This window comes from Dryobates pubescens, chromosome 10, assembly GCF_014839835.1.
Source record: "Dryobates pubescens isolate bDryPub1 chromosome 10, bDryPub1.pri, whole genome shotgun sequence".
NCBI classification, from domain to species: Eukaryota; Metazoa; Chordata; class Aves; order Piciformes; family Picidae; genus Dryobates; species Dryobates pubescens.
In genome coordinates this window covers 9,043,658-9,067,947 of record NC_071621.1, presented here as the reverse complement: position 1 = coordinate 9,067,947, position 24,290 = coordinate 9,043,658, and the positions used below count along the sequence as shown (strand labels likewise).

The following is a 24,290-nucleotide window of genomic DNA, read 5'->3' as shown; positions in this document are numbered from 1 at the left end:
ATGAGTGTATTGAAATAACAGATGTGAGACATACTTACATGGGAAGTGACTGGCTGTAACATTTTTATGCAAATTTCTACTAGCCTCTGTGGCCTTATCAGTACCAAAATGTGTAAAAACCGTGGAGGGTAGCAGGTAGAGAAAAGAGAACTGGGATGAGAGTTTGCATCCTGGACGCTGAGTTCCTCATTCTGTTGCTTTGCCTTTTCTGCCAGAATAGTTGACCCCTTCTTCACCTCAGTGCTTCCAAAGGGAAGAGTGACAATAACATCATGGCTGGGATTACATGTGGCTTGATACTATGAACCCTCTTGCCCTGGAAAAGAAGGCCTTTCCATCCTTCCCTAACCACTGCTACAGCCAAATGGGGTTGTGGCATGAGGGACAAGTGTAGCACGCTGCGTTTCCAGCTCAAAAATCCTGGCCCTAACATGAGGAGTTTTCTGTGTTCTATTACAAAATCTCATTTCTGAGAACAGATATTCCAGGTATTTCCTGTTCTCAGTTGATGGCCCAATGTATGGTTAAGGAACAAATATTTCCAGGAATAAACGTGTCCAGTAAAACTGAATTAGGCTAGAAAATCAGAAAACTCAGGACAAAACCCACAAAACCCACAGGAAAAAAACTAAACAAAAAAAAGGAAAATCTCTTCTTAACTAGCTTTAAATATAAATGTTTAGTTCTCTATAGCAGGAAAACACTACATAATTTTATTTTCTCTATGGACTTGAAATGATCTGATGTTTTCTACTGCGTTTTCGGAGAAACAGCAGAACGGAGAGGTACTGGACTATTGATACAGAGAATGAAATGTCCTGCCTCTCTAGAGATCAGACACAGCACAAGCACTGGCATTTCCTTACATTTCCTTTCATGGATTTACCACTCTTTTACTGGTGCTGGAAAGATTACCCCAGGGATGGAAGGCCCTTCACAGCTGAGGCATTCAAACTCAGAATCATCAATTTAGGCCCTTTAAGCTATAATTAAACACAAACCCAAATAGTCAGTGCAAATAAGTCATTAGAACTGGACTCTTCCTCTGTCCCCTCCCCCTCCAAAATACTTGGATTAAGATGCCCAAATTTTTCTCCTACAGTTATTCAAATTCTTTGTTCCTCTAATTTAGGTCTCTTGACAGTCAAACTTGAGGCTTAAGACACCTGCACAGCAGAAACTAGAAAGAGATTATAACCTTGCTCAAAGCTGACCAAGGAGGAAGTGAACCATAATTCTTGAGAATTTGTTTCCCCATATGTCGCAATGTGAGACTGCTGACTAAATGCCACAGTACAGGGAAAACCTGTTCTCAGCCTTCCTTTAGGACTTTCAGCTCATGCAAGAGTGTTCCACAGTGCTGGCTTGGGCCCTGCTCTGCACCAGGCCATTCTGCATGCAGGTACTATACATTTGTGCTCTGTTAAGGAGACAGTAGTTGCTTGCTTTTTAACTAGACATGTCTGCACTTTCCACACAAATAATCTCTGAACATGCTACTATTCAAAAAGAGACCACAATACAGGTTTAGAATCTTTCATAACAATTCAACCCTCATCAATGAAATATACTGAATGTTCAAGGCATGACCTCAGAAGAAGGTCTTTGCAGAGTGTGACATGCTCCCATTTTGCACTGACAAACACCAGTGCCCTTACAACACTTACTTCTTTAAAATAATCAGTTAAACTGTAAAACTAAAAAAAATAGTTTGTAATTTAATATTCTGGTAGTGCACAGTGAAAACCATTGTTTTGTTTGTTTGGGGTTTTTTTAACTCTTTTCCCTCAGGGAAACCTAATTTTGGCAACATATGTGGGATGGAGCATAAATTTGCTGTTTTAACATGTACCTATCTGGAATTTTTGAGCCATTTTTCCTGTCCTCGACCTTCTCAAAATACTGCACAAAAAAGAAAGGCATAAGAGCACCTAAAAAAACACTGGAGACATTCACTGTTCTTATAGCCTGATTCCACCTTGTTAAAGTACTTACAGTCACACCTACTTGCTTCTAACAGTGTATTCCCACCAATTTCAGGTGGATGATGGTCTAACGGTATTGGTGAGACAGGCAGAGTATAGCTATGCCTGTTCTTGGGTTGCTTTATGTGACTCAGACTCTTTGAGATAAGAAGCTCATATCAGTAGGTGAGTTGGAAACTGCTTGTTTAACTGTCTGCTTGTTTAACTTCAACTGTTATCCCAAACTGGTCTAGTTTAACCAATGAAGATGAGCAAACAAGAAATCTTAGCCCAGTTTAGGTTTTCCTTTCCTTTTATTTTTTTTTTTTAAATTTAATTTTTTTTAAGGGGAAAAAAACCTGAATGTGAAAGGAACATCTACACTGAGATACCAAGGCTGCCCTGTGAGCTGTTTTCACGCAGTTAGCATCAGTTGCCCTTTTCAAAGTACCTCATCTATAGAGCAGCCTGCTACCATCAACAGTAAGGCTTTTCAAGAAAGCAGCCTTCTCTTTTCTTGACTGGTTTCTGCCCAGGATTCACAGTGAAAGGAAGATATGATATAAATGGTTTAGTGTTTGGAACAAGGAGCTATGTGACTGTTCTGGTAAATCCAGCTGTACACAGTGTGCTTCCATCACTGTGCAAGGACAGGTAGGGCTGGAATGAAAGCTGGATCTGTCAATTCAGCCTGGCTTCCAGGCTGGGGCAGATGAGCAAACATACCTGCAGTAAGCATAGGCTCTGAGTTTATACATATTTCAGAAGGGTCCACATACTGACGTGAGGAAATCAGACTGCTGAGTTATTTTGGTGTTAGTCTGCATGCAGATGAACTCCCCTAAACAGTCAAGATACCCAATTCAGGTGTGCTTTTCAGACAAACTAAATAAGCAGACACAAAGTAATTTCCAAGGCTAAGCCAAACTTGTTTAATCATGCTACTACAAGCTTGTTTTGCACAAAAGTCTACTCTCAGGAGAAAATGAGTGGAAAAAAAGAGAAAACATATCCCTTACCTCCATCAGCCCTCAGAGGGATACATGCATCTTTTTCACCGGGCATGGCAGCTACTAGATTTAGCTTAGCTTTCAGCTGAACTGAAGCTTTCCACATAAACACCCAGAACACTGACAGTGGTTAATAAACCATAAGCTGCTCCAGAATCCACAGTGAGTCTTTGTGGATTTTGTTAAAACACACACTGAATAAAAACAGTGGAGCAAGGAAATGTAAATGTTTTTCATGAGTCTAGATTCATACTATTAAAATATCCTAAATCAAGTTTATGAAATTTGAAAGGGAATTTTAAGCTCTTGCAGCCCAAGCTGTATCTGCTTATCCACTCTCTGAAAAGTGGCTGACATGATGTCTCAGATGGACAGAAAACATTCCATAAGCAACTGTGCAGGGTGTGGTGGCATAGCAGCCTGCAGAGTAGCACAGAAAACACATTGATTCCTCCTGCCTACCATGTCTCTTATTAGATCCAGCACACCAGAAATGGCTGCTGTGACACAGCAGCAATCAGGGTGGGTTAGAAATTGGAAGCAAGCTAGTAGAATACCAAGAAACGTTTGTTTGTTTGTTTGTTTGTTTTTCCAAAAGATGCTTACTGGTCACTGTTAACACTGTTAGATCACTCACAATGGGCTTTAGCACAGTGATTTCTTCTAGCTGCACTCACCAATGTGTCATGCTGCACACACAGATCTATCCTGTATTTCAGAGTAAAGACAGTCCACTATCCTCCTGACTTTAAAGACAGAGCAAGCAGAAGTAAATTTCTGACTATTTTAACCACATCCTGTTGTGGTAGTATCTGGATAACAAGACCACAGTATTTAAAATCTCTGAGAAAAACAAAACAAAACAAAACAAAACAAAACTGAGATCTGAAAGATTTCTTCCTTTTTTTTAAAACCTACCCACCAAGTAATTTCTTCTTTACTGACTGTTGTGAGTGCACAAAGTGCATAATAAAACTGCTACCTCCAGATGTACAAGCTGCAGAGGAATGAATGGATTTGTGTCTTCTCACAGGCTGTCTACTGATAGTTTGTAGAATCACGAACAAAAGGGCAGGTTTGTGTCAAAGAGATTGCATACTTAACAAACACACAAAGCTAAGAAGCAGTATGTTCCCAGTATGCTACAAGATTACTCAGACAAATGAAAGCAGCACTAAAATAAGTAATATTTCTGGTCACTTGCACTGTAAAGGAATTCACAAGCAGAGTGATCCAATCCAAGCCCACAAATGCTGATCTTCAATCTTCTGAGTATATGTTAAAAGTATAATAATGCCTGCAAAGCAGTGGAGACAAGGATACAGAACTGTTTCTATAATTGCTTACTGCTGCTTTGAGAATCAGGCTTAATAGAGATCAGAATAGTACTTTTCTGAACTAAGGTTTGGAAGAGGGAAACTTTGAGATCGTTTACTCTCTCAAACTACGAACATTATATGCTGTTAATGCTGAAGAAAGACACACAAAGATCCTTCAGAGCATGCTGGCAGAATGGCTGCCCTAATAGTGCTGGGCTTGCTGTCCTCTAAAGAAGGCATCTGAAGAGAGTGCTGTGGTTGAAAGGTCTGCCCAGCGCATACCCCACTTCAGCAACGCCAAACTGGCAACCAAACTCTCTGTGGCAAGCAGCTTGGCACAGACCTGTGGTACTGCAAATTGCTTGAGTGGGACATAGAGCAGGGACAGAATTAGGAAAGCATAAAACTGGCTTAAAACAACTATTCCTGCCACCACCCCTGCTCCTTTCCCATGACCAGCAGAGTGACAGGTATAGAAATAGCTATCCTTCATTGACCTTCTTTGCAGGCATGTGCTCAGAAGTTATCCGTTTGTCTAAAAACCACAGACATGCCAAGCTTTGTAACATGGCTTCTTTTAAATGGTTGAGATACTGCTACAGAGACATTATTCAAAGATATCTGTGAGCAGTTGATATTTTAAGAAGAAGCTTCCAAAAAATCTTTGTTTCTTGTCCTATGATAAGCCACATGACCAGGCATGCCATTCTGTAAGGGGGGTGGGAAAGAGTTTAATAGTGTGGGAAAGAGAGGATCAGGACTACATAATCTATTTGCTTGGTTTTGGGTTTGAACAACAGGACTTTAGAACAACACTGAACCCAACAGCTATAAACATAAATAACAGAGTTGTTCCACTGAGTACAATAGCAATATAATAATATAAAAGCATTCTTGTCCAATGCATGAACAGGTTGGGATGCAGGTCCTGTAAGCACCAGGAATGAACTTCTCTTAGGTTTTGTAAAAGGACAGTCAGCATTTGGTTGGCCTTCTAATGCACTTGTGGCAACTCAAGACATACCCACACAGGAACTGAGCTTCACTCCAAAAAATGGTTGCTGCTTGCCTATGGGCCTGCTATTCATCCAACATTTCCCAAGCAGCTCCCCCTACCCCACTGCTGAGTGTCTCTCAGGAGGTGAACACCGTCAAGAACCAGTAAGAGCCTATCCCTGCTAGTATGGTGTAAGGAAGCTAATGCTGCTGCAAGAATTAAGTGCACTAAGACAGGTTTTGGCAAGGACTTTAATGAAGGGGGAACATATTCTACTGGATACTGTTACAGAGAGGCTTTGTGATGCTGCAGCTGGTGAGGACTGTGCTTGCAGGTGTGCACTTTGACTACAACTTAGTTAATGAAGAAACCTGGGCTTGGGTATTTCCTGCTTTCTCAGCTATTTTAAGACAGGAGAGGTAGTCACACGTGGTTTTCTTCAAAGTTCTCTTTCAGTACTTGACTTCTTGGGGCCCAGTCCTGTTTTCATTGGAATGAAAGAGCTTTCTGTCACTGACCCCAGTTTAGCCCCTGACAATTTACTATGGGCTTCACTGCTGTCGTAGTTATGAATCTTGTGATGTAAAATTTATGAAAAATAAATATTTATCCACGTATTCTGAAGAACACTTCTGAGACAGTGATGTTCTATAATCATAACACATAGAACTAAGATATGGAAGGAGGATGGGCTGGAAATGTGAGTTAGGTGTCTCCAGTCAAAGCTGACCGTATGTATCTGTATGATTTCATCAGCAAAGCATGGTCTGTTGAGCAAGCCATGCCATGTATATCCTGATGTGCTGACCTGCTGACACATAAAACTATCTTTGCTCCCCTTGGTAGACACTGTTTCTTCAGCATTTCCCCTAACAGGGCTCAATGTAGTTTCTCATAACCTTTAACCAGTTTGAGGAGGAGGAAATAACACTAGCTCTCAATTCCACACAGCAGTCTAGAAGTTACAGGCCTTGTCAACCTGTATAAAACCAACCTTGAAGTTTCTAGCTGCCTGATTTGGATCAGCAATTTAAGCCTCACTGAGAATGCCAACCATGAGCTTGCAGGGGCACTCACTCTCAGTTTTCTTGCTCTGCTAACACATGCATGTATTTCCTGGTTAAAGACTGAAGACTGATTTCACAGCTGATGGAACTGGCAGATATATAGGCTTCATAACATCTGGGAGCAGGGGCATCTGCAAGGGTCAGTAGGTCCTCTCTCAGCACACCAGCTTTCATGAAAAATGCTCCTACCACTGAATTGTGTCTACCACCAGGAAGTTTGAAATCCTGACAGCACGAGGGACTCCTCGGGGCAGTAAGACTCCTGAAAGCCAGTCTTGTGATGATCTGTACATGGACACATCAGCCCTTTTGACTGTGTTTACCAACACCTCCTACTGTGTGTCACGTGGTCTTGGATCACAGAAATCCAACCATCTGCTATGAATGAGTAGAAGAACTGGTGCTTTTCCAGGTCCTCCTTTGAGATTGAGCTGGGACATGCTCTTAGCTTAAAAATGTACCCCAAACCATGGAAGCATCCCTGTATTCAGTAGTCTACATGCAATCTATAGCTTGTATCCGAGGTCATGTAGGAAATCTGCGTGGGCAGAGAACTGAAATAAACCACCAGAGCTCCTCCCTGGAGCTCCACCCACCAGGGCAAATTTCCTCTCAGTGTGAACAGGATGGGATGTTTAAGAAGCAATTCAATTAGCTTCTTTGAAACAATCGGAGTTTTTGAAACATTTGGCCTGTAGCTGATTAAGCCTCTTACCATGGTGATAGCTGCTGTGTCATGTCTAAACTCTATGTGGAAATCACTGACAAACAAGTCTTTATCTCATGTTTTCACAGGCTATTCAGAGAAAGACTCTATCTACCATAGAGAATTATTTCGAGGACAATTGATTTTTATTGTATTGTTGGATTACAACTTCATTAATGTTGCTATACCTCAGCACAACTTTAGGCTTCTGTAGTTACCTTTGATGGCAGTGAAAAGGGCAGCTGCTGTCATTGTTTGCAAAAATCTCACAAGAAGAAAAGAGCTACTAAGAAAAAAGACATAGCTGAGTTCTAGAAAATTTTTTTTTTCCTGACAAAATACAGGAAACAGGGGTTAGCTGGCAAGGGGGATGGGATTTAAATCATATTTATTTAAATATGATTTCAGTAAAATTATTAAAGCAAGTAAAATGTCAGGTAATTTCCTGTAATGCTGCTGATTGTAATTGATCTGGATTTTGTTTTGTTTCAAAATAGTGCTGTCAGAGAGAGATAAGCACAGTGAGAGAGCAGTAAATCAGAATGGATGGATGCTGTCCCTTTAAATCTTACAAGCTTTAATGCTCGAAATGCTGGAGGGGTATTCTGCAACATGGAGTTTCAGGCACAATTCCTAAACGAAACTGATCTAGTTCGCAGGCAAGAACACTAGCTGTTTACATTTAAATATCTTCTCACTGGCCAGTTAAAATATATTTTCAAAATGCAAGCTACAATAGAAGCCATTTAAAACTCCCAAAGTTTTCCAACCACACACAATTGCTCAAAATAATTCCTATTCAAATTCAGAGAAAAATTATGGCAATACTTGTGATACTATGTTGAGGTCAGCTGTTGGCAAGTGCGGGTATTTTAATGACAACCATAACAGTTGAACTGCTAGAATAAGTAGATTTATCTGGCACTAAGTGGATTGATGAACAGTTTGCTTACCTGAAACAAATTTTCAGCTTAAATGAGAGTTAGGAATGGTGACTTACCAGCTCTAAGAACCTCCTCACCACTTGTCTTTGTTTTAAGTTAGTTTCACCATCCAGGTTAGCTGTTTCTATGTGGCATAGCCCATCAGGATCACTTGAGGAGAGCAGCAATATGTCAGCAGGTATAATTTCATTACAACGAAGCTGCACAAAGTCTCCAACTTTCACTTCCTTCCAGTATCTGTTTATATATTTCTTCTCATTTCTGAGAAAAAAAAAAAAACAAAAGAACATTTCAGAACATATATAAAAAGAATGCTGAGACTGGGATGCTTCTGATAAGATCTGGTTGGATTTGTAGCAGGAGTGTAGTGCCTTTGGAAGGTCCTCATGTTCTCTCAGGTTATACTCGGAAAATTCAATGCAGAATGTCAGGAGGCCACTTTCCCACTGACTCAGAATCAGGTTTGAGTTCTCAAGATCTCTCTTAAGGCCTAGAGGACAATACATTGATGTTAGACTTGGCTAAATCAGGGGCTTCAAACAGTCTCTTTTCCCTCCCTCTATGCTCCAAGCAGTCCCTCTGACCCCATAAAAGGGAGGGGACTACTGTCTATATGCAGTAAAAAGGAGCCACTGACAGGGCAAGGAGGGCAACTGAGGACAAGCTTGGGTGTATGACACTTGTTTGGCCTGGCTCCATCATCTACCATCCTCTAATGCACCCTCAGAGAGCCTCCCCTTGTTCGCAGGGACAAATTTTGTATAGTGCTGCATGTGATATTTGGATGAAGGATCCAAAAATCCCTAACAGAAAGGAATTTCCACTATTCATCACTAAACCTCGAATTACAAAGACATGGAAAAACAGAGTCCCAGCTGCTCTACTGGGAAAGGCCGCTGTCATTTCTTTTAAATATTTCTACAGTATTTCCATTCCAACTGTAGCATCATCTGTTATATAGTCAATTTCTGCTTAGTGTGGTAGTGGTAGTGTGGTAGTTATGCTGAACCTTTTGCTTTGGAGTGTAATTTTTGTCAATTCAAACACTTACAGTATCACACAGTATCACAGTATAACTAAGGCTGGAAGAGACCCCAAGGATCATCAAGTCCAACATGTCCCAACAGACCTCACAACTAGAACATGGCACCAAGTGCCACGTCCAATCTCCCCTTGAACACCTCCAGGGATGGCAACTCCACCACCTCCCTGGGGAGCCCATTCACTCACTCAGTGAAGAACTTTTTCCTCACTTCGAGTCTAAACCTCCCCTGGCAGCTTGAGACTGTGTCCCCTTGTTCTGGTGCTGGTTGCCTGGGAGAAGAGACCAATCCCTTCCTGGCTACAACCACCTTTCAGGTAGTTGTAGAAGGCAATGAGGTCACCCCTGATCCTTCTCTTCTCCAGGCTAAACAATCCCAGCTCCCTCAGCCTCTCCTCATAGGGCTTGTGCTCAAGGCCTCTCACCAGCCTTGTTGCCCTTCTCTGGACACGTTCAAGTGTCTCATGTCCCTCTTAAACTGAGGGGCCACGTGAAACACTGATGTGTATGATGTTTATTTAGATAGCGAATAAACCTCTCTAGTTTTAAAGGTCATACTAGTTTGCCATTTAAAATTTTTTAAGGTTTTCTTGAGAGCGTGACAAAAAAGGAACAGGTGATTACTTAACTAATTCTAGCTTGTGGGTTTTTTGGCATTTGTATAAATTGCTTCCCTCTGTCATGTTTTTGAAAGAAATTAACTTCAAAACAACCACAATACCAACTTAGCAAAATATGTTCTGAAAATGGGAAGCTGCTATTCTGACACTTTTCTAAGAGGTCTGATGGCCTTTTGCAGTGTGAGCACTGAAATGGCTGTCAACTCTGTCCCTGTCATCAGAGACAATCTCCTGTGAGAACACTTTAAATGGCGGAATGGGATTCTGATGGGGACTGGGGATTGCTGGTGGCTACTTTTTTGCTCTCTGAAGTATATTAATTTAAAATACATCGCATTCAGTGGTATGGTGAATACATTTGTAATGAAGTGAAAACATGTAAGCACTGACAGTGTTGTTACATTGGAGTAACTGATAGCCATGCCATGACTAACTCATCCTTACCATGCTTTCACTGGTGTTGCAGGAATGAGTACCTTCATTGGCTTCTATTCCTGTATTTAGTCTTAAACTTAGTCTTAAACAATAATGTGTTGGGGTAGCACAACGAGGATGCATCAGATCAAGTTTTACCTCCCACAATTTCTTCATTGTCCTTTCCTAACATCCAGTTTATAAAAGGAGGAATTAAACTATTTTTCTGTGATTTCTATTTTGATAAAGTCTTAAAAGGACAAATAAGAATCAAGTGTAAAATAAGGTGCTGAAATTACCCATTCCCTTCACAGGCCAAACCAACATTTAACTTCACCTGCTAGTAAGTATGAATTACTTTGATGTCCTGTGTGAAGGGTTTGTTAGCCACTCAATCTGTAACTCCAAACCCCTTCACATTCTTTTACAATTAACTATGAAACTGGGTGATATTCAAATGCACATACAATGAGTAGCAGTATAGATATGCAATTGGGCTAAAAATAGCTAATAGTCTCATATTATGCTATAAGCACTACAATTTTTTATTTAACTCCCATTGTTTGAAAAGTGTTGCTATTTTAGCATTTCCTTGTCTCTTATGTGCTTAGCAACTGCCACAACTGCATACACTATGGAAGGAAGGGTGGATATCGAGCAAGGCCAAACAGGTCTGCTGGGATAAATGAAGCTGTTCAGTCTGCAGAAGACAAGGCTGAGGGGAGATCTTGTTGCAACCTTTCAATGTATAGAGGGGGCTTATAAGAAAGAGAAAGTCTTTTTACCAGGGTCCTGTCTGTCCATTTACCTTGTAAAAGCCTTCCAAAAGGCTTTCTTGTCTCTGAAAGGCTTAATATCCTAAAAGCATTTGCAAATTTTGCTGTCTTTCATTTCATAATTACCCAGTTGAGAAATTAATCTCTTAAACACAGAAGCCTTGGTCTGGTGATTTTAGAGGTCTTTTCCAGCCAGAACCATTCTATGATTTCTCTGAGACTTTGCCACTCATTCTTTCTTTGTTCTGACACCATCATTACAATGTGGCTGATGTCAGTCTTCTGCAGTTCCAGCACAGAGCTTCAGGCACTGCTTGCAAGGGACTCTTCAACAAAACCTTTCAGCAAATTTAAGTAAATACCACAGATTTTTTTCAGTTGGAAAAGACCACTAAAATCATTGAGTCCAATCATCAAACTAACACCACCATGGCCATTAAAGCATGTACTGAATGACCATGTCTATGTGTCTTTTTAACTCCTTCAGGGACAGTGACTCTACCACCTCCCTGGGTAGCCTATTCCAATGCCTGACCACTCTTCCAGTAAAGAATTTCTTTCCTAATATCTGATCTAAAGCTCCCCTGGTGCAGATTGAGGCCATTTCCTCTCATCCTATAACTTGCTGTCAGGGAGATTTACTTCCACCTCACTGCAACCTCCTTTTGGGTAGTTGTAGAGAGTAAGGGTATCACCCAACCTCTTGGAATATTTTGTTGAAGAATTCTATCAGGACTGGGGGGCAGTATCTCATTTAGTGGGCCTGTTTCCCTCTGACAGTCATAGGAAAGCCAACATGGATATTTAGCCCGAAAGCAAACACCCCGCAACTCCAGTTCTACCTACTCTCACTCAACACAAGCCTGAAGATACATTTTAGTACCTATAAGGGAGGTTGATGCTGCAAACCATGATTAAGCAAATTTGTAAAGCTAGATAAAATTCTTCCAGGTCAATATGCTGTCATGAACTACTACTGTTCTGCAAAACCAATAGATAAACACTGTTGTTACTCTAACTAAACATGTGTTGAGATCACATATTAAAACTGTACATCCTACTTCACACAACCTAATCTTGATCAATATGGTTGCACACAAAGAACATATCTGTCAACAGTGGTTTAAACCCACAGTGACATAAACCTTCATGCTCTTCTCTGCCACAATCAGAAGCAGAACTTGGCAGCAAATTCACTTTTCTGAACATAACTTTACAGTTAGACACTAATTGATACCTGATAGTCCTGAAAGATGGATGTCAAAAATGTCAGCCAGTGTACCTGCATCAACATGAACATTGATGTTGGCCAACAGCAAATGTGGCCCTGGAACGAGTCAAACTCCTCTAAAAGTTAATGTGAAGTGTGAGTATCTCAACATGTCTGCTTTTGAAGGAAAAGTCTGCAATGTCCTTTCAAGTGTATGAACATTAAGAAAATTACTTTAATTGCTGTTAAAAATTCCTATTAGTCTACCTACTACATATCTGGCCTATGCTATGCCTTGAAGCGAATAGGAATAGTCTGCAGATTTGTGCCACACTTAAAACTGACTTTAGTTAACAGTAAAAACTAAACAAAAAATATTGATCTTTTTCTTTAAATGTCAGGTTTAAATTTAGAAAGAGAACCTCAGAAATTACATTTTCTTTTACAATTTACCATGCTTTTCCCTATTCTGGCCTTCCTTGCAGCACGAGCTGAAATTTTGCTTTTCTTGTCATGTAGACATCAGTTTGTATCTACAAAAGGCTAAGATTTCAAGCTATTTAAATATGAGGAAAAAAATGTTTTCTTTCTGAATAGCTTTTAACAGAAATATCAAGGTCATCTCTGGAAGTCATCTCTAGGCACTTGGAAGAGAAGATGATGATCAGGAGTAGTCAGCATGGATTTACCAAGGGGAAATCCTGCTTGACTAATCTGTTAGCCTTCTATGATGTCATAACTGAATGGGTAGATGCAGGGAGACCAGTGGATGTAGTCTACCTTGACCTTAGTAAGGCTTTTGACACTGTCTCCCATAACATCCTTGTGACTAAGCTTAGGAAGTGTGGGATAGAAGAGCAGACAGTAAAATGGATTAGAAATGGTTAGAAAATAAGAGTCCAACAAGTGGTGGTCAAAGGTGCCAAGTCCAGCTGGACAGCTGTAACTAGTGGAATACTCATGGGATCAGCGCTGGGTCCAGTCCTGTTTGACATCTTCATCAATGATACTGATGAGGGGACAGACAGTCGGACAGTGTCTGCTCAGCAAGTTTGCTGATGGTACCAAACTGGGAGGCTTGGCTGATACGCCTGAAGGCTGTGTGGCCATTCAGCAAGACTGGACAACTGCAGATCTGGGCAGAAAGGAACCTAATGAGGTTCAACAAGGTTAAGTGCAGTGTCCCGCATCTGGGAAGGAATAATAAACTGCACCGGTGCAGGTTAGGAGGCGATGTGCTGGAGAGCAGCCCTGTGGAGAAGTCTGTTATTATAGATTTTATATTGATGTTGGATTTGCCTCATGCAACCCTTCCAGGACATGATGTAAGCAGGCAAAGACCTTTTATTACGTTATACAGCAAAGTTATATAGTCTGTTAGAAGGCACATGGGTCACATCTCAATTGGTCATTTTCTACTGGCATGCATATAATTAAGGCACACAATAGGTCAAAATAACAAAACAATATTTTAACACATCCAACCAAATTCTGCCCAGTTTCTCTCCTTCGGTTACAAGGTGTTTACATTACCCTCAGAGTCAAAGACAAAACATAGCTTTCTCTAATTCAAGCAAAGGCAAATCTTCCCTATAGCCTTCCAAAGCTATCCAAAAGCATCCTCTTCCCACATCTCCCACATTCTGTTTACTAATAGAACAACACTTTTGATTGACCTTTCTAAAATTCTTTGCATACATAGAAGCAAACAAGTTAAAACTGACTGTATAGCAAAAGCTGAAGTTCTGTAACGCAGCATATCTAACAGACTGATGTAACCCATACAAGACATAATACTCAGGTTGAGCTAATTAGAACATTCTAACAGAAATAGCATAATATATGGTTAAAGATAACAAAACTCCCAGCTACATCTCAGTAATAAGTTCACATTCCTTTCCACTTGTCTTACAAGGTCAGAACACAAACAGAACAGTTGCTTATTTCAGACAGAAAGTTTCATCCTACAGCTTTGAACTCACTTCTTTGTTACCTGCCTGATTTCTCAAAGAAGAACTTAGATCTTACTAGTTCCAATTTTCACACTTCACTCTTCCCATTAACAAAGAAGACCTGATTAGGCCTGAATACACAGGGATCAAGATACAAAGATCCACAAACACAGCAAACCCAATCTTCAGCACTGCCTTTTACAATCTGCTTTAAAGGTCTATGACATGTTTATTTTCCTAAGATGGTCAAAAATCATAAATTGTTTTTAATGTCAGCAAGATTCTCTTTGATCCATAAAGATAGATCTGGCCAGGCTCCATCTCCGTAGATAAAGAAAATACTCGCAGGCAAACAGCAAGAATGAAAAGGCTTCTTTGCTGAGTCAAAGATGACATCCTGAATATTAATTGTTCTGCCCAAAATAAAATTGAACATAACACAAAAATGCATTTTTACTCATCCTAATAATACTGATCTGTTGATGCTTTGTTTTTGCTAAGGAATGGTATTGAGTCCTATTGATACTAACTTTGGCCTAATGTTGTTTGTTTTTCTTTCAAATTTCTCCTAACTAAAACTTCCAGAATTCTTATAGCCTCCACAAATTTTATTAAATCACACTTGAAACCACATATAAAATGAAAATTTGAGAACCTAATATGCTTTAACCATTCTTTTTTGTGACATAATACCTGAATTCCTACTTTTTTGGTTTTTTATAACCTAAAATGAAAAAGCATTTTGTGTTATGATTAATTTTTACTTCCCCTTTAACTCTTTAAAATTATGACAAACTGGTGAGTTAACATACAAATCCATGTGAACATATTCCCTAATCACACAACAATTAAGCAATCTTAATATTCAGTGCTAATTCAGATATTTTTTGGTAAATTCTTCTAATTGATGCTTTTGATCTCAGATTATTATAACAGTCATTGTGATGGGTGTTAGCTAGGTCTGCTGATTTTCAGCTTCATGGGAAATGCTGTTTTTCCCATTCTCTTGATTCTTGTGCTGTTATTTGTTGAGATGATTGCAGTACTGCATTGCAAAATTGGTGTTTCCAGGTATTGACATGGGTTAGTTATTTCTTGCTGGTATAACTAAAGCCTTAGTTATAAAATATGCATCCCTCTTTTCTTTTTTTTTTCCTTTCTTTATATATATATATGTATCTCTCTATGTGTGTGTGTGCATAAATATGTGTGTGTATATATATGTGTGTGTGTATATATATATATAATCCTTAACGTTATTATGAATACAAAAAAAAGGATCAAAAACCCATTCTATAATATACCTATATCAAACTCTTAACTTATACTAATACCAAAAATCCCTAAAGAACTTACAGAACTATGTTAAAATTAAATTATTAAATCAATGTCTAAAAAGAAACAAAAAGGATGTTACATTAACTAAAGAACACTTTTTAAAATGAAAACCTATTTACCACAACCCTTAACTATATTACATAGATATCTCTTGAAAAACTATGGCACACAGTCATAGAATAACTTATTCTACTTAAACTTATATATGATTATTATTATCAATTATATATTACTATTATTAATTACTAATAATTACTAATGTAATTAGTATTATATAATTACTAATATTATTAGTAATTATAATAGTAATTAGTATAATAGTATGTGATAATTACTATATATGTATCATATTTATTATTACTTATTATTTGATATACCTTATTTGATTATTTGATATACATTATTATAATATATTAACATTGATATACCTTATTATAAATACTTATCATTACTAAATACTTATACCTTACTATAATTACCAAATACTAAATACTTACTATTCATTATGCTTACTGGTAAAACTTAACTACTAAAAACATCAAAATAACAAATCTCTAAAGTACCTTACAACCAGAAATAATGAAATTAGCACTGTTGCTTTAAATCAGAACACAGCTTTCATTGACAGGAGAGTCTTATCAGCAAGAGAAGCAGGGCGGGGGAATGGATCAGGGAAGCTGGACAGCTCAGCAAAGCCGGTGCAGCCACAGAAGAGGGGGTTAAAGGGAAGGAGCGTAAGGGGGGGGTCCCTGCCGAATTCACAGCAGCTGACTTTTTTTTACAGCTTCCAGATGAAGTGTAGCTTTCCTCGAAGGCAGGGAGATTTCAATGGGTGGTGATAGCTTAATTGTTGTTTTAAGTCTCCTGCTGATTAGGATTTTGTTTTCTTTCTGCGACTATTTAGGTAGAGCAAAAGTCAATGCCTTCTCACTGCTGCGTTCAGATCTTTATTCTCTTTCTTAGCATAGTCCCAAAACTCAGTTCTGATCTTTTAATTTTTAACTTAGAATGTCCTTTCTCTCCACTATCAAAACACATTGGAGAACACTGATGATCTGGATGAGGGGGTTGAGTCAGCCATCAGCAAGTTTGCAGATGACACCAAGTTAGGAGCAGATATTGGTCAGTTAGAGGGTAGAAAGGCTCTGCAGAGGGACCTCGACCAACTGGACAGATGGGCAGAGTCCAATGGGATGGCATTTAACAAGTCCAAGTGCCGGGTGCTGCACTTTGGCCATGGCAACCCCATGCAGAGCTACAGGCTGGGGTCAGAGTGGCTGGAGAGCAGCCAAACAGAAAAAGACCTGGGGGTACTGATTGATAGCTGCCTAAACATGAGCCAGCAGTGTGCCCAGGTGGCCAAGAAGGCCAATGGCATCCTGGCCTGCATTAGGAATAGTGTGGCCAGCAGGAGCAGGGAAGTCATTGTGCCCCTGTACTCTGCATTGGTTAGGCTGCACCTTGAGTCCTGTGTCCAGTTCTGGGCCCCTCAGTTTAAGAAGGACATCGAGACACTTGAAGGTGTCCAGGGAAGGGCAACAAGGATGGTGAGAGGCCTTGAGCACAAGCCTTATGAGGAGAGGCTGAGGGAGCTGGGATTGTTTAGCCTGGAGAAGAGGAGGCTCAGGGGTGACCTCATTGCCCTCTACAACTACCTGAAGGGTGGTTGTAGCCAGGAAGGGGTTGGTCTCTTCTCGCAGGCAACCAGCACCAGAACAAGGGGACACAGTCTCAAGCTGCACCAGGGGAGGTTTAGACTCAAAGTGAGGAGAAAATTCTTCACCGAGCGAGTTGTTCGCCATTGGAATGTGCTGCCCAGGGAGGTGGTGGAGTCACCGTCCCTGGAGGTGTTCAAGAGCAGATGGGACGTAGCACTTGGTGCCATGGTCTAGTCGTGAGGTCTGTGGAGACAGGTTGGACTCAATGATCCTTGGGGTCTCTTCCAACCTTAGTTATACTGTGATACTGTGATACTCTGAAGTTTTAAGACTCAGCAGCAGGGGGGTCCAGTGGCCAGGAGGGTAGCAGGCTGCTGGTGGTGTTATACAGGCGCCAGCATCTGCAGCTCCAGGGGTGCAGGCGGGCTTAGCGGCTATGGGTGTGGGGGGAGAGGGAGGGTGTAGCTGTTTGGGCTGAGTGCCCTCTGCTGTGTTCATATGAGGGGTATTTCCTGTGTCCAAAAGTCCAGCCCAGAGGGGTGGACACAGGAACCTAGGTTATTTCGTCCCATAATTCCCTGCACCACTACAAGATCCCAGTGCGGGGTCTGGCACTCTCTTTTTTTTCCCTTGCCGCCACCCGGTAACTGTGGGGGAGATGTCTCCTGGCCTTGGGCCTGGCTAGGCAGTCTCAGATCTGGCCAGCTGAGACTAGTGGAGTGGGGGGGGGGGGAGAAGGAGCCCTGGGGGTCTTGAGTGTACCCTCAGGTGGGGATGGGATGTTTCTGGGTATGCTTTGGGATTTCTTTTGTCACTGTGCTTCTGGCTCTCTCTAAACATTCACCGCTTCTCATTTAAACTTTCCAGCACTTTTGCAATCCATTTGCCTGAGTCATTATTTTTGCCGTGGTGGGGAGGGGAGTCTGCCTTAACCCATCACAGAGGGATGTAGATGTTGAAGAAGAGTTTTGTTCTGGTGAAATACTGTTAATTTCTGTTGTACCAGCTTTACAATGCTCTGCTAATTGATCTAAGGAATCTTTAATTAGTCTCCATGTTGTAAGGGAAGATGTAGCAATTTTGTTCACTTTTCTTGCCACCCCAAACAAAGCCATCTCTCCCTACTCCCATGTCTTTTCATCATATGCTGTTGCTCTTTTTTTCAAGATATGAGTAATGACTCTCAGTATTTAGTTCTCTTCTTTTGTTATTTGATTACCCATTATGAGTTCATCAAAAGGAGGCACCAACTCCCAGGGAGGCTCCAACCACCCAATTTCGCAGATAGCTAACCTCTGTCCTGCAAAGATCTCTTGCCCTTTCTGCACTTCTTTTTTCTCCTTTCAGGCACCAACCCTTCTTTCTTGTTTTTATTCCTTTATTTTTTTCTTCTTTTTTATTTTTAAAGTCTGGATATCCACTTCTGTGGAAGTTGCTGAACACTTCTGTGTTCTCTTTAGCTGTCTTTCACGGTCTTTATATATGCATATACACCGTCTTTTGTGGGTTTTATCTATATATACACCATCTTTCACGGTTTTTATCTATTTTATTGCCAATCAGGGAACACCACTGGCATAAAAGCAAATAGATTAATCTCACAGAGACTAATCTAATAGCTACCATTAGTGATGTCGATGAACACGAGCATCTCCACAGCCCTTAAAAGTGAAATTTCTTCGTGATTGTGCAAGTGGGAGTCATAATGAGTAGCTGGTCGAGGTGCATGTTCAGGGTCACTATTTGCTGTTATATAGATGTTTTAATTACCCAGAGCAATGCTTCTCTGACTCCAGATCAGAAGGCTGCAAGTTTGAATCACATTGGGGTCACGATTTGTATTATTATAGATTTTATATTGATGTTGGATTTGCCTCATGCAACCCTTCCAGGACATGATGTAAGCAGGTGAAGACCTTTTATTACGTTATACAGTAAAGTTATATAGTCTCTCAGAAGGCACATGGGTCACATCTCAATTGGTTATGTTCTACTGGCATGCATGTAATTAAGACATACAACAGGTCAAAATAACAAAACAATATTTTAACACATCCAACCAAATTCTGCCCAGTTTCTCTCCTTCAGTTACAAGGTGTTTACATTACTCTCAGAGTCAAAGACAAAACATAGCTTTCCCTAATTCGAGCAAAGGCAAATCTTCCCTATAGTCTTCCAAAGCTATCCAAAAACAACCTCTTCCCACAGAGAAGGATCTGGGAGTCCTGGTGGATAACAAGTTATCCACGGCACAGCAATGTACCTTTGTGGCAAAGGCCAATGGGATCCTGGGATGCATTAAGAGTAGCGTGTCCAGCAGAATGAGGGAGGTTCTCCTCCCCATCTACTCTGCCCTGGAATATTGCATCCAGTTTTGGGCTCCCCAGTTGAAGAGGGATAGGGATCTGCTGGAGAGAGTCCAACAGAGAGCTACCAAGATGATTAAAGGACTGGAACACATGCCCTATGAGAAGATGCTGAGAGCCCTGGGGCTTTATAGTCTGGAGAAGAGAAGACTGAGAGGGGATTTAATAAATGTTTATAAATATCTGAAGGCTGAGTGTCAAGAGGGAGGGGATGGGCTCTTCTCAGATGCACCCTGTGATAGGACAAGGGGTAAAGGATACAAACTACAGCACAGGAGGCACTACGAATGGTGACCTTGATGTGCAACCTGAGCAACTACAGAGCATAACCAACAACAACTACTTGGTTTCACCCAGCTTGCAGACACAGTGCTTGCCAACATCATTAAATGCTTGCCTCTAAGTTGTTGGTCCCTATGGGACTTGCAAGAGGCTGTTTTCCACGGGGAGAAGTGGCCAGTGGCTGGTGACAGTCCCCACCTTCGCTTAAATATAGGTGCAGAAAGTGTGAATGTCTGGATGTAAAAATAATAATGATTACAATAAATAATAATACTAAAAATTAAAGACACCTCTGAGAAAAAAAAAGAAACTGAAACAAAAGAAAAGCCATGGGCTACAGGGCAGAGGTGAGCAGTTGGGGTAATTATAGCGGGGTTGGTGCCTCTCTTTTTGATGAGCACATATAGGGGAATCAGATGTCAAAAGAAGAGAGAGTGATATTCGGAGTCTTTACTCAGATCTTGAAAAAAAAAGAGCTATAACTCTCTTCAACATGTGCAGAGAGAGAAGCAAGGTAAAAGGGCCTGCCAGGGAGATCCAGTTCCTGGGTGTTCAATGGCAAGATGACCGTTGCCAAATCCCTCAGGAGGTGGTGAACAGGGTAGCCACTATGGTGCAACCCACAAGCAGGAAAGAGAGACAGTCCTTTTGGGGCTTGTGGGCTTCTGGAAAATGCACATTCCTGGGTACAGTCAAATTGTGAAACCTCTCCTCCATGTAACAAAAATGAAAAATGATTTTGTGTGGGGACCTGAGCAGCAGGTAGCATTTGACCAGATAAAAGTTGGTGAGGGGTTTGGAACATAAGCCCTATGAGGAGAGGCTGAGGGTGCTGGGGTTGCTTAGCCTGGAGAAGAGGAGACTGAGGGGTGACCTTATTACTCTCTACAACTACCTGAAGGGAGGTTGTAGACAGACGGATGTTGGTCTCTTCTCCCAGGCGGCCAGTACCAGAACAAGAGGACACAGTCTCAGGCTGCGCCAGGGGAGATACAGGCTGGATGTTAGAAAAAAGTTCTATACAGAGAGAGTGATTGCCCATTGGAATGGGCTGCCTGGGGAGGTGGTGGAGTCACCATCACTGGAGGTTTTTAGGAGAAGACTTGACGGGGTACTTGGTGCTGTGGGTTAGTTGCTTGGGCGGAGTTGGATTGGTTGATGGGTTGGACGCGATGATCTTGAAGGTCTCTTCCAACCTGGTTTATTCTATGTATTCTATGTATTCTAAAACGAGAGGTGGTCCAGGCTATGGCTCTGGGACCTGTTCGAACTGGACCAGAGGTCAAGAATGTGCTGTACACTGCAGCCAGTGAGAATGGTCCTATGTGGAGCTTGTGACAGAAGCCTCCTGGTGAAACCAGGGGCAGGCCCCTAGGTTTCTGGAGTAAGGGGTACAAAGGCTCCAAGGTCAACTACACTGCAACAGAGAAGGAAATCCTAGCTGCCTGAGGGTGTCTGGGATACCTCTGAGGTAATTGGGACTGAGTCACCTCTATTTCTAGCTCCAAGGTTTCCAAGTCCTGACCTGGATATTCAAAGGGAGAGGCTCAACCCCACATCATGCCACAGATGCCACCTGGAGTAAGTGGATGGCCCTGATAACTCAGTGAGCTCAGATGGGGAGCTTTGAACACCCTGGCATAGTGGAAGTGATCACCAACTGGTCACAGAGTGCTGACTTCTGCATGCCACCAGAGCAGACAGTGACCCATGCTGAGGAGGCTCCCCCATATAATGATCTCCATGACAATGAGAAGGGCTATGCTCTGTTTACAGATGGGTCCTGCCAGCTTGTAGGAAGCAAGCGGAGATGGAAGGCAGCTGTCTGGAGCCCAACAAGGCAAGTGGTGGAAGCAAGGGATGGAGAAGGTGAATCCAGTCAGTATGCAGAGGTAAAAGCTGTCCAACTGGCCCTGGATGTGGCAGAACGCGAGAAAATTAGGGAGGCAAAAGCACATTTGGAACTCAAACTGGCCTCTGATGTGAAGGACAACAAAAAGTCCTTCTATAAATATATTAATAGCAAGAGGAAGGGCAGGGACAACCTCCACTCCTTGGTTGACATGGAGGGAAATGTTGTATCACAGGACGAGGAAAAGGCAGAGGTACTTAACACCTTCTTACTGGAAGCTGGCCAATGTGGTACCCATCCACAAGAAGGGCCGGTTGGATGAGCCAGGGAATTACAGGCCTGTCAGCCTGACCTCAGTGCCAGGAAAGATTATGGAGCAGGTCATCCTGAGTGCAATCACACAACACTTAGAGGATGGCCAAGGGATCAGGCCCAGCCAGCATGGGTTTAGGAAGGGCAGGTCCTGCCTGACCAACCTGATCTCCTTCTATGATCAGGTGACCCGCCTGGTGGATGTGGGGAGGCCTGTGGATGTAGTCTACCTGGACCTCAGCAAGGCCTTTGACACCGTTCCCCAGAGCAAACTCCTGGCCAAGCTCTCAGCCCATGGCTTGGATGGGAGCACACTGCGATGGGTTAGGAACTGGCTGGAGGGCCGAGCCCAGAGAGTGGTGGTGAATGGTGCCACATCCAGCTGGCAGCCAGTCACTAGTGGTGTGCCCCAAGGATCAGTACTGGGCCCCATGCTCTTTAACATCTTTATTGATGATCTGGACGAGGACATTGAGTCCATCATCAGTAAATTTGCTGACGACACCAAGCTGGGGGCAGGAGTTGATCTGCTGGAGGGTAGAGAGGCTCTGCAGAGGGACCTCGACAGGCTGGACAGATGGGCAGAGTCCAACGGCATGAGATTTAACACATCCAAGTGCCGGGTTCTGCACATTGGCCACAGCAACCCCATGCAGAGCTACAGGCTGGGGTCAGAGTGGCTGGAGAGCAGTCAGGCTGAGAGGGACCTGGGGGTGCTGGTCGACGGTAGACTGAACATGAGCCTGCAGTGTGCCCAGGCAGCTAAGAGGGCCAATGGCATCCTGGCCTGCATCAGGAACAGTGTGGCCAGCAGGAGCAGGGAGGTCATTCTGCCCCTGTACACTGCACTGGTTAGGCCGCACCTCGAGTACTGTGTCCAGTTCAGGGCCCCTCAGTTTAGGAAGGATGCTGACTTGCTGGAACGAGTCCAGAGAAGAGCAACAAAGTTGGTGAGGGGTTTGGAACATAAGCCCTACGAGGAGAGGCTGAGGGAGCTGGGGTTGCTTAGCCTGGAGAAGAGGAGACTCAGGGGTGACCTTATTACTCTCTACAACTACCTGAAGGGAGGTTGTAGACAGACGGATGTTGGTCTCTTCTCCCAGGCGGCCAGTACCAGAACAAGAGGACACAGTCTCAGGCTGCGCCAGGGGAGGTTCAGGCTGGATGTTAGGAAAAAGTTCTATACAGAAAGAGTGATTGCCCATTGGAATGGGCTGCCTGGGGAGGTGGTGGAGTCGCCATCACTGGAGGTTTTCAGGAGAAGACTTGATGGGGTGCTTGGTGCCGTGGGTTAGTTGTTTGGGTGGTGTTGGATTGATTGATGGGTTGGACGCGACGATCTTGAAGGTCTCTTCCAACCTGGTTTATTCTATGTATTCTATGTATTCTATATGTAACTGGCCAGTGCTTTACCTCTATACTGACTCCTGGATGGTAGCCAATGCCTTGTGGGGGTGGCTGAAGGAATGGAGGAAGAACGGGTGGCAGAGAAAAGGGAAGCCTCCTTGGGCCGCTGACCTGTGGCAAGACGTCGCTACCCACCTGGACAGGCTGCCAATAAAGCTGTGACACATTGATGCACACATCCCCAAGAGCAGAGCCACAGAGGAGCACAAGCACAACCACCCATCAGATCTGGCTGCTAAAATCTCCCAAATAGACTTGGACTGGGAACACAAGGGGGAGCTATTCTTAGCTTGCTGGGCCCACGACATTTCTGGCCACTGAGGGAGAGATGCCACATACCGGTGGGCTTGGAACACATCAGTGAACATATCTATGGAGGCCATCTCACAGGTTATGCATGAATGTGACATCTGTGCTGCTATTAAGCAGGCTAAGCGCATGAAGCCTTCTGTGGTATGGGGGGAGATGGTCAAAATATAAGTATGGAGAGGCCTGGCAGATCAACTGCATCACCCTTCCTCGGTCTCACAGTGGCAAACAGCACATATTGACCATGGTGGAGGCAAGTACAGGGTGGCTGGAAACCTACCCAGTACCTCATGCCACTGCCTGCAACACCATCCTGGGCTTAGAGAGACACGTCCTGTAGAGACATGCCCCCCCGGGAGGATTGAATTGGACAATGGAACCCACTTCAAGAACCATCTGATAAGGGACTAGGCAAAGGAACATGGGAACATGGCAGTGGATTTACCACATCCCATACCATTCACCAGCTGCAGGGAAGGTCAAGCGCTACAATGGCTTACTGAAGACCACCCTAAAAGCCATGGGGGGTGGAACCTTTAAGAACTGGGAAAAAACACCTAGCTCAAGCCACTTGGTTAGTGAACAGCAGAGGATCTGTAAACTGAGCTGGTCCTGCCCAGTCTGACCTGCTGCAAACAGTGGCTGGAGATGGAGTTCCTGTGATTGCTGAGAAAAACCTGCTGGGGAAGTTAGTGTGGGTTTTCCCTGCTGCTGGTGGTGGCAAACCAACCCAAGGGGTGGTCTC

The 24,290-nt window shown here is 42.6% G+C and overlaps 1 protein-coding gene across 1 annotated transcript in view; it reads right to left on the bottom strand.

Annotated features, from left to right (window-relative positions):
- The window catches only part of ATP10A (ATPase phospholipid transporting 10A (putative)), a 134,141-nt gene that overhangs the window by 66,789 nt on the left and 43,062 nt on the right, over positions 1-24,290 (bottom strand). The window contains exon 2 of the mRNA XM_009900153.2: positions 8,064-8,268. Within this exon, the coding sequence (XP_009898455.2) occupies positions 8,064-8,268 (205 nt within the window). The remainder of the gene's footprint in view (positions 1-8,063; positions 8,269-24,290) is intronic.